The sequence below is a fragment of the Cupressus sempervirens genome, chromosome 5 (assembly GCF_028749045.1).
Source record: "Cupressus sempervirens isolate cs-2001-9-10 chromosome 5, ASM2874904v1, whole genome shotgun sequence".
NCBI classification, from domain to species: domain Eukaryota; kingdom Viridiplantae; phylum Streptophyta; class Pinopsida; order Cupressales; family Cupressaceae; genus Cupressus; species Cupressus sempervirens.
Genome location: NC_143122.1, coordinates 778,666,245 through 778,674,213, shown reverse-complemented (window position 1 = coordinate 778,674,213; position 7,969 = coordinate 778,666,245). Strand labels below are relative to the sequence as shown.

Genomic DNA, 7,969 nt, shown 5'->3' with positions numbered 1-7,969 from the left:
GTCAATTTGGAAAAGGCTCGATTCTAGCTCTTGAACTCATCTTTGCAGTTGGCCCAATAATCTTCAATGGTGGTGATGTGCTTTGTCACACTTCCTATTTGAAAAACATCTATAGCATACCCATTTAGGTTGAAAATAGGCCTCAAGACTTTGTACATGTCTAGCTTAAAAATTTTCTCAAATACCTTCAACATGTTCTTGGCATTGGAGCAAGTGTCACGGCTTAAAGCCCCCAGCTTCGTGGGAAATTTATATCTTTTCTTCTTCACACTCCTACTTAGTATGTTCACTTGAAGTGCTTGTCATATAATCTTGATCAGCACGATCATGTTGCTAGAATACTTTGGTAGCTTCAAGGGAAATTCGTCAAAAAATGCAAGATGAAAATAAGAGAAAGATGAGAATTGAATGAAATAACTCCCAAACTAGTTGATAGCATCCATGGCTTCAGGACTAAATCTCCTTTTTGGGTATCCTTTTAGCTCCCTGTAAATCCTCATAATGCATCATTTATTTTAACATACTCTGCATAACTACTCTATAATTGTAAACATGGATAAAACTCATAGGATTTCACATCATCGAGAAAACTCTCTAATCTTGGGAGGCCTAGCAATAATTGCAATGAGACCAAATGTAAATTAGGAAAGAAGACATGTAGAAATTATTATAGAATTTGGTCACCTGGAGAGTATTGGATAGAATTATGTTTACCTCTTGAGCCCAATCAATGTATTGTGTCTCAAAGAAAATGGCTTGAACTAAAAAGAAATAATTCTGAACAAAAATTAAGGCTTCTATCTCACCTTTCAACCTATGTAGGAGGACAAAAATATCAATAATTTCTAGTTTGAGGTTGGTCCCAAACAAGGTTTTAGGAACTTTAGTCTTAGCACATTGTAGTTTCTGGAACCATGTCTTCATGATTTCTTTGTTCTAGATCATTTTCTTTGCTGAGAACTCTAAAATGGCTCCTCCAAAGGTCAAGTCAAAGAATTATTCCCACTCTAGCACATGGAGATAGTTTACTATAGTTTTCTTGTAGATCAAAATTAACGCCTTGTCATCTAGCAACACAATTTGTCTTGTCTCCAAATTGTAATGATGGATGCACTCATAAATAAGCTTTGGGACTTGAACTGTAACCAAAAAAATAGTGGCCTAAACTAAACCACATCCTTAGAGTTTCTTGGTGATGGGGTGAATCTGCTTAGACCTCATTCTCCTTTGAAAATCCTCCATGTCATAGAAGCAAAGAGAAGTATCCGTGAAATTCTATAATTGGGACTTGATTCCTATTAACCCATCAAAACCTGCAAACTTGGTTGTTATGATTTTGAATACAATATTTTAAATAGAAGAGATGAAAAAGATAACGAATGCAATGATCACTGGCTTTTCAAAAGCTATGCGCATTAATAGAATAATAGTCCAAAGAAAAAGTAGTAGCTCATTCAACTATCTATGTATCCATATATGGGAGTCTTGATTCATCTATTGTTCTTCAAAATTTGTGCCACAGGGATGGAATTTATGGAAATATGCATTGGATAGTAAATAAAAAACTCAACAGACCATTTAGGAGTCTTTTCACTATTCCATTGGACTCAATGGTAGCTTTCCATAAGCGCACTTCTTACTTTTCCATTTTTCTTAAGTTTCAAAAAGTTACCATTAGGGTACCTCGTTGAAGAAAATTTGCTAATTGAGATCTTGGCTATATTTTATTTCCATAATGGTTTGATTCACTTTTATATCATTTTTAAATTCTTTAAATACAACTTGGGAATCAAACTTGAACATTAACTTTATTTTTCTTTAAAACAAAATTGAGAAATTGTCCTCATGGGTTGAAAATCCACCAAGGAGAAGACAATGTTTGTTTTTCTACTAATGCTTCCTTTTCAATTTGATTTTGAACAATCACCTTTCTTGAAGTTGAGAATTTCTATTTAAGGTAAAAAGACCCTTTTGGGGACAAATTAACATCCCTTTTTCTTTCCAAACTGCCTTTGCTAAAAACTAACTTCATGGGTTGAAAACCCACCAAGCAAAACTTAACTTTGGGTTTTGTGCCAAGATTGATTATGTGGGCAACAACAAATCTAAACCATGTTTGGGAAGCATAATTGGAATTTGAAACATCAATTTATTGTAGGATTCTTTTTTGCTTGTACATTTTTTATCTGTGCACATCATTAAGTGACTTCCATGGGAAATTGCCTTCATGGGTTGGAAACCCACCAAGGAGAAGGCAATTCCCAAATTTTTTCTAGCATCAATTTTTCAAGAAATGATACACAATGAACAAATATAGAACATGATTGATCATCAAATGAGCAAGTTCAAGATCTCTATCGAACTAGGAACTAACCTACCCATAATATCACTTAGCAAAATGAGCACCCAATCAGCTATAAAGGAAAAGAGGGTGAAAAGGGAAAATCTAATAGAGATTTTCATAACCTTGAGGGACTTAGACCTAGACTCAAACAAAAATGAAAACTATGTTCTCTTGACTTATAACACAAAAACTCACTTTTTTTCTAATTGATTAGAGAACATTTCAACTGTGACTAATGTAAGCAATTTTTTAACAAACAGAATTTTTTTAATTATCATTGTTCACTCTTCTATACCTTGAAGACACAGTTACTAGTTTTTGTTTTCTTAAAGACTGGTAGGGCTTCATCAGGATTTGATTCCATTATATTTCATTGACTTTTTTTTAATAAAAGTATGCAATGTTATTAATTAATACAAGTTGTGCAAGTTTATTAATATCAATAGAAAATTATTAATCAAACATTTAAGCATTAAAATTGGTATCATTAGAGTGTATGATTAACATACAAGAGTATTTGTAGAAAAGTATTAGGAAAAGAGGGAGGAAGTAAGCACAAAGGACAAGAATAGATGAATGACAAGATGAGAAAAGTAAAAAAGAAATTATGAATATTAAAGATAAAATAAAAATTAATAAAAATTAATAAGAATAAGAAGGAAAAATCCTACAAAAAAGTAGTAACTTGTGAGCCTCTCATGTGGGAGGTCTTGGCCTCAAATATACCTTCTAATAATTAATTTCTTTTGAGATGGGTAGTTTTTGGCTTGTTTAGTTTTCTCAGGCTTGCTTTGTTTGTTGTGTATCCTCAGGTGGCTGGTTTCATTGGTTTAAGTAGGTTTCTTTAGACTTGAAAGGTTTTTTATTAGTATTTAATGCTACTCTTGTACATTTGAAAATAAATAATAAGGCTAATATTCTCAAATTGATGAAAAATGCCATATTCTATTTGTCTATATAGATCTTTTGGAAATTTTATCAATCATTTTTATGCTTCTCTTTTTTCAGTTTAGTTTTAGCATTATGATGTTTTAAACCCTAATTATTCAATGAATCAGTATGAATTTTTTAGTATTTTGTATCTAGAGGTCAAAAGCTCCATTGATTTCTTTTCATTCTTTTGTACGTCCCAAGAATAGGCAAGTATGATATTGTGCCCTTTAAAATTATAAATTTTAATTCTAATCTCCCAATTTAACTAACCATTTAAATATTTTTTAATTAAACATTCTATTTGGTACATTATCATTCAAAACTATATATTATCAAGAAACATTGATATTTACCAATTCCCAATTTAGCTTCAATGGTTTTGAGATCATCCCCTGTTTCTAAGACTAACGACTAAAGTTGTAATGAAGTGTTTGGTATGTCAAAATATTGATTTGAACAACTACTATAGATAAACAAGTTCATACTCAAAGGGGAATGAAGTTAAAAACCTAACTATCAGATGGACCGATTGCTCATTTCTAAATTAATAATGGTAAAAATATAATCATTTGAAGAAGGAGGAAGTACCTTAGTAACGCCAACTAAGTTAAAGCTAGAGTAATAAATAAGTTGTAGAAAAAAGAGTAATGTGTTTTGTTATGATATGAAACTAGGATATGCCCCTTTTTTATGTAATATGAAAGAACTTAGGAAAAATTAGAAGAGTAGATAACTCGAAGAAATAAAACAAATATGTATTTTGAAACAATTTAAAACTAGAATATGACACTTTTATTTATGTAATTTGAAAGGACTTAGGTCTCGGGCAAGACTGGAAGTTTTCTTCTCTATTCTTTCCAACCACTACTTGTTTGAACAAAAATTCTTTTTTTTTTTTGTTAATATAATATTAAAGGCTTAGGTTGTTTACCAATCAAAAAATAATAATAATTAATTCCAACAAATAATAATAATTAATTTAGGCTTCATTTTAATTGAAAGAAAACGAAGAAAAAAAAAAAAAAAAAAACATGACATTATTTTTGTTGAAAATCTTTTCGTTATTAATTTTTTTATTTTACTTCTTATTGGCTGTTCTAATTTTCTTGTTTTTTTTATACTTTTATTTGATCTTTTTACATATTTTTATTTTCTTATTTGTCATCCATCAATTCTTAAGCTTTGTGCTTCCTTATTCACACCAATCTCAAATGTATCTCTTTATTAATAAAAAAATATGTTAAGAGACAGAAATAAATACTAAAAGTAGTTATAATAAAAGCTTACAACACAACAATAACTTGTGAGCCTCTCATGTAGGAGGTCTTGGATTTGAATTCACTTAACACATAAAAAAATATTTGCAACAAATAACAATCATTAATCTAGGCTTCAGTTATAACTTACCGATCCAAAAAAAATTACTAGTGCTCTTCCCCTATTTTTTAAATTTTAATTTTAAAGGAAAAATAGATTAACCTTTGATATATATATTTTAATTTCTTTAGAAATTCATTCAAATTTTAAAGAATAGATTCAACTAATATTTGGAATCCAATCAAGCTTTCCTAATTTTAATTTTGAAATTTATTTAGAAATAAAAATAAAAAATAAAAAATAAAACATTTGAATAGAGTAATTTATAGACTCAATTTTAATAAATTATATTCAAAATCTAATTTATAGATTGTTATTTCATTACATTTGTGTAAATATCTATATTTATAAAATTATTTTAAAATATAAATTTTCCTAAAAAAAATTATAACAAGACATTTGAATAGAAGGATAATTTATTGGTTCAAGTTTAGTAAATTACATTCAAAATCTTCTAAAACAAGATGGTCTCAAATTCAAATGGGATGATGCCCCCCTACAGTGGATTGCATTGTTCAAAATGAAACAATGCAATCATTCAATCCCGCAACGATGATTAATTCCGGCCACCCCTTGCTTGTGCCCTCTCTCCTGCACGCCCCCTCCTTCCCAAAGTAGCAGCCCCTCCACCTCGATAATTATTATGTTGACCACTGCCTCGCCCTCCGCGAAAGCCATTCTCATCCCCAATACCAAATCTGCCGCTCCCTTCCCTTCTAATGACATTCTCATTATAATTACCCCTACCACGGCCATATTGTGATCTACCCCTACCACGTCCTCGACCATCATGAGGGACATGAATAAGAGGCTGTGGTGGTTCATGATAGCCTTGAGATGATGTCTGAAGTTGCGCTGTGGATAAAGTAATTGTTATCGTGGATACGTGCTTCGTTGTTTCCAAAGGCAAGAGACCTTCTTCGAGAGGCTCCCAAGTATATGTTATAGGAGTAGAGCTAATTTCTATGTTCTGATGCAGAATTTGTATCCTCCTCTTAATCACCTTTGCGACTGTTACAGCCTTACTGATTGCATTCCCCATTGCCTTCAACACTACTGTATATAAACCTCTCTCTCCAAGCAGAGTCATTGCATATGCAATATAATTTCTAGGCATTCCCCTGCTAGTTACGCGAATCTCGTTATCCATAATAGGGATGTCAGGCCGAGGCTTCTCTACTCGCTGATAGTTGTCCATGGTTCGGAAGCTCCGGCGTTTTCTCACAGATAAACCCTAAACCCTATCCCAAGCTCGATCAAATACAGATTATAACTTTTTATTTTGCTGCTCAAGCTTCGATCAAGTTTTCTTGTCTCAAATCCTTGATTGTATCGGTGTTTGCTTGCTTTTATAGGAGTAAGTAAAGCAAGATGACATGTGAGCTCGAGGAACCTATAGAGCCGACTCGACATGGCCGGTCACATCCTCCCATCTAATCATTAGTAAATTATAAATTCTACAAGTCCAATTTTAACATATATAATATTATATTAATAGATCTTAAATTTATTATATTAATATTAAAAGATATTTATTATTTAAAAATGTATACAATAGATGAGTAGCAATGAGAAAGGTTAAGATTTGTTTTAGTCTATTGATTTTTTTATTTTTAAAATTCATATTTAAGCATTGTAAAATGTTGTTTGTAGATTTTGGCAATTTATTGTTTTAGAAATTTAAGGTTAATAGAATCAAATGACTATATATGTAATTATTGCTCTCACTGAACTATATTATATTCATATCATTTTATTACATTAAAATAAGTCACATTTAAGTCATTAAATAAGTGCTACTATATAATTATCTTAATTCATGTTCAACCCCTTCAATGCTTGTAAAGTCTTATAAGGCTTATGCTTGCAATCCTCTAATTAAACATCCAAAACATAATCATGCTCCTTGCACAAAGGGATACAATACATAATCTTTTGGTCATAGACATAGCTCTTATCTACAAAATTTCTCCCCATTTATGGTGTCAATTAATGACACAAGGTCAAAAGGTACACATAATAGAAAGACCTATTGCATTTAAATTTATTATTTTGTAATCTACTATTTTTAACAAAAATGTATATTCCAAGATTATAATAAATAAAATGTGTACTTGTATGGATAGTGAACCAACATAATTTATAAATAAAAAGTTGACCTACCCATAGACATATAATACAATAGGCTTAGTATCCTCCACTTAACTCCTTATAGAATACTAACAATTATTTTTAAATTTTTTTCTTAATATTAAAGAATGAAGAGTGACAAGAACTTGCCTTATCATTCTTGCGACAAACATAACTAATTATTAGAGACCATTAGAAGATATCCAAGGAAATAAAACTAATGTAATATTACTTAAAATGTAAAATTTTCTTATTTAATACCCTCCTATGACTTACATTATAGGGAAAAAATTGCTAATTGAAAATAATGTCTTAAAGAAATAGAACTCAATCAAGTATCTATTCAACCCTCATAATGTTTTATTTCCCATTTTGAATTTCTATGTTTCTAAATTCTCACCTCCTCATGATATAAAACCATAGATATCTTGAACTATTTGATATAAAATGTCTTAAGTAAACGTTCATAGCATTTGAAGAATTTTTGTTTAGTGCTTATGTCAAATCCTTCTCGACCACTTAAATTTTGTACTTTATTTTGTTTAAATTATTCTCTAGATGGTTGTCACTATGAAATAATAGTTTTATTTAAATTATTCCCTAGGATTTGTTCTATTAAAAATTAGTCAAAATTTGGGTGGCTAGCCTAGAATACATAGGCCTAGTGACATAGTCACTAGTAAAAGAATCATAGCTCACAAACCTACAATCAATAGACTATACACCCATAATTAATTTAAAAATACTAGTGGTCTGACAACCTACTATTAAACCAAGTCATGCAGATAGCAAAAAATAAAACCATCTATGTTGTACAATCATCTAGATTAATGATAATATCACGGATGTTCATCACAATAAATATTAAAACTATAATGTCAATGTTCCAGATCTAGCAATGCTAGGATTAAAAGTTGAATCCAAAGAAAAATAACATAAAAGAATAAAAATTAAAATAACATAATGAGGAAAAATTTATAACTTAAAACCTTGGTTTCATTCTATGCATGTTGTTCCTTCTACTTTTCATCAAAAGATTAGGTTTACTCAGAACAATCTTATATATAACTTTTATGTCAAAAATGCACCCAATCTTTGTTTAAATGTAGACTATGCTTAGATTTACCCTCCTTCATAGGAAGCAAAGAAACTTGAACCTAAAAAAGACAAGACTCAAAAACTTAT

The 7,969-nt window shown here is 30.4% G+C and overlaps 1 protein-coding gene across 1 annotated transcript; it reads right to left on the bottom strand.

Moving 5' to 3' along the window:
- Positions 1-5,210: 5,210 nt before the first annotated feature.
- On the bottom strand, positions 5,211-5,852 carry LOC149558249 (uncharacterized). The gene has a single exon (XM_089830702.1). The coding sequence runs from the start codon at positions 5,850-5,852 to the stop codon at positions 5,211-5,213; it is 642 nt and encodes a 213-aa protein (XP_089686828.1).
- Positions 5,853-7,969: the final 2,117 nt, after the last annotated feature.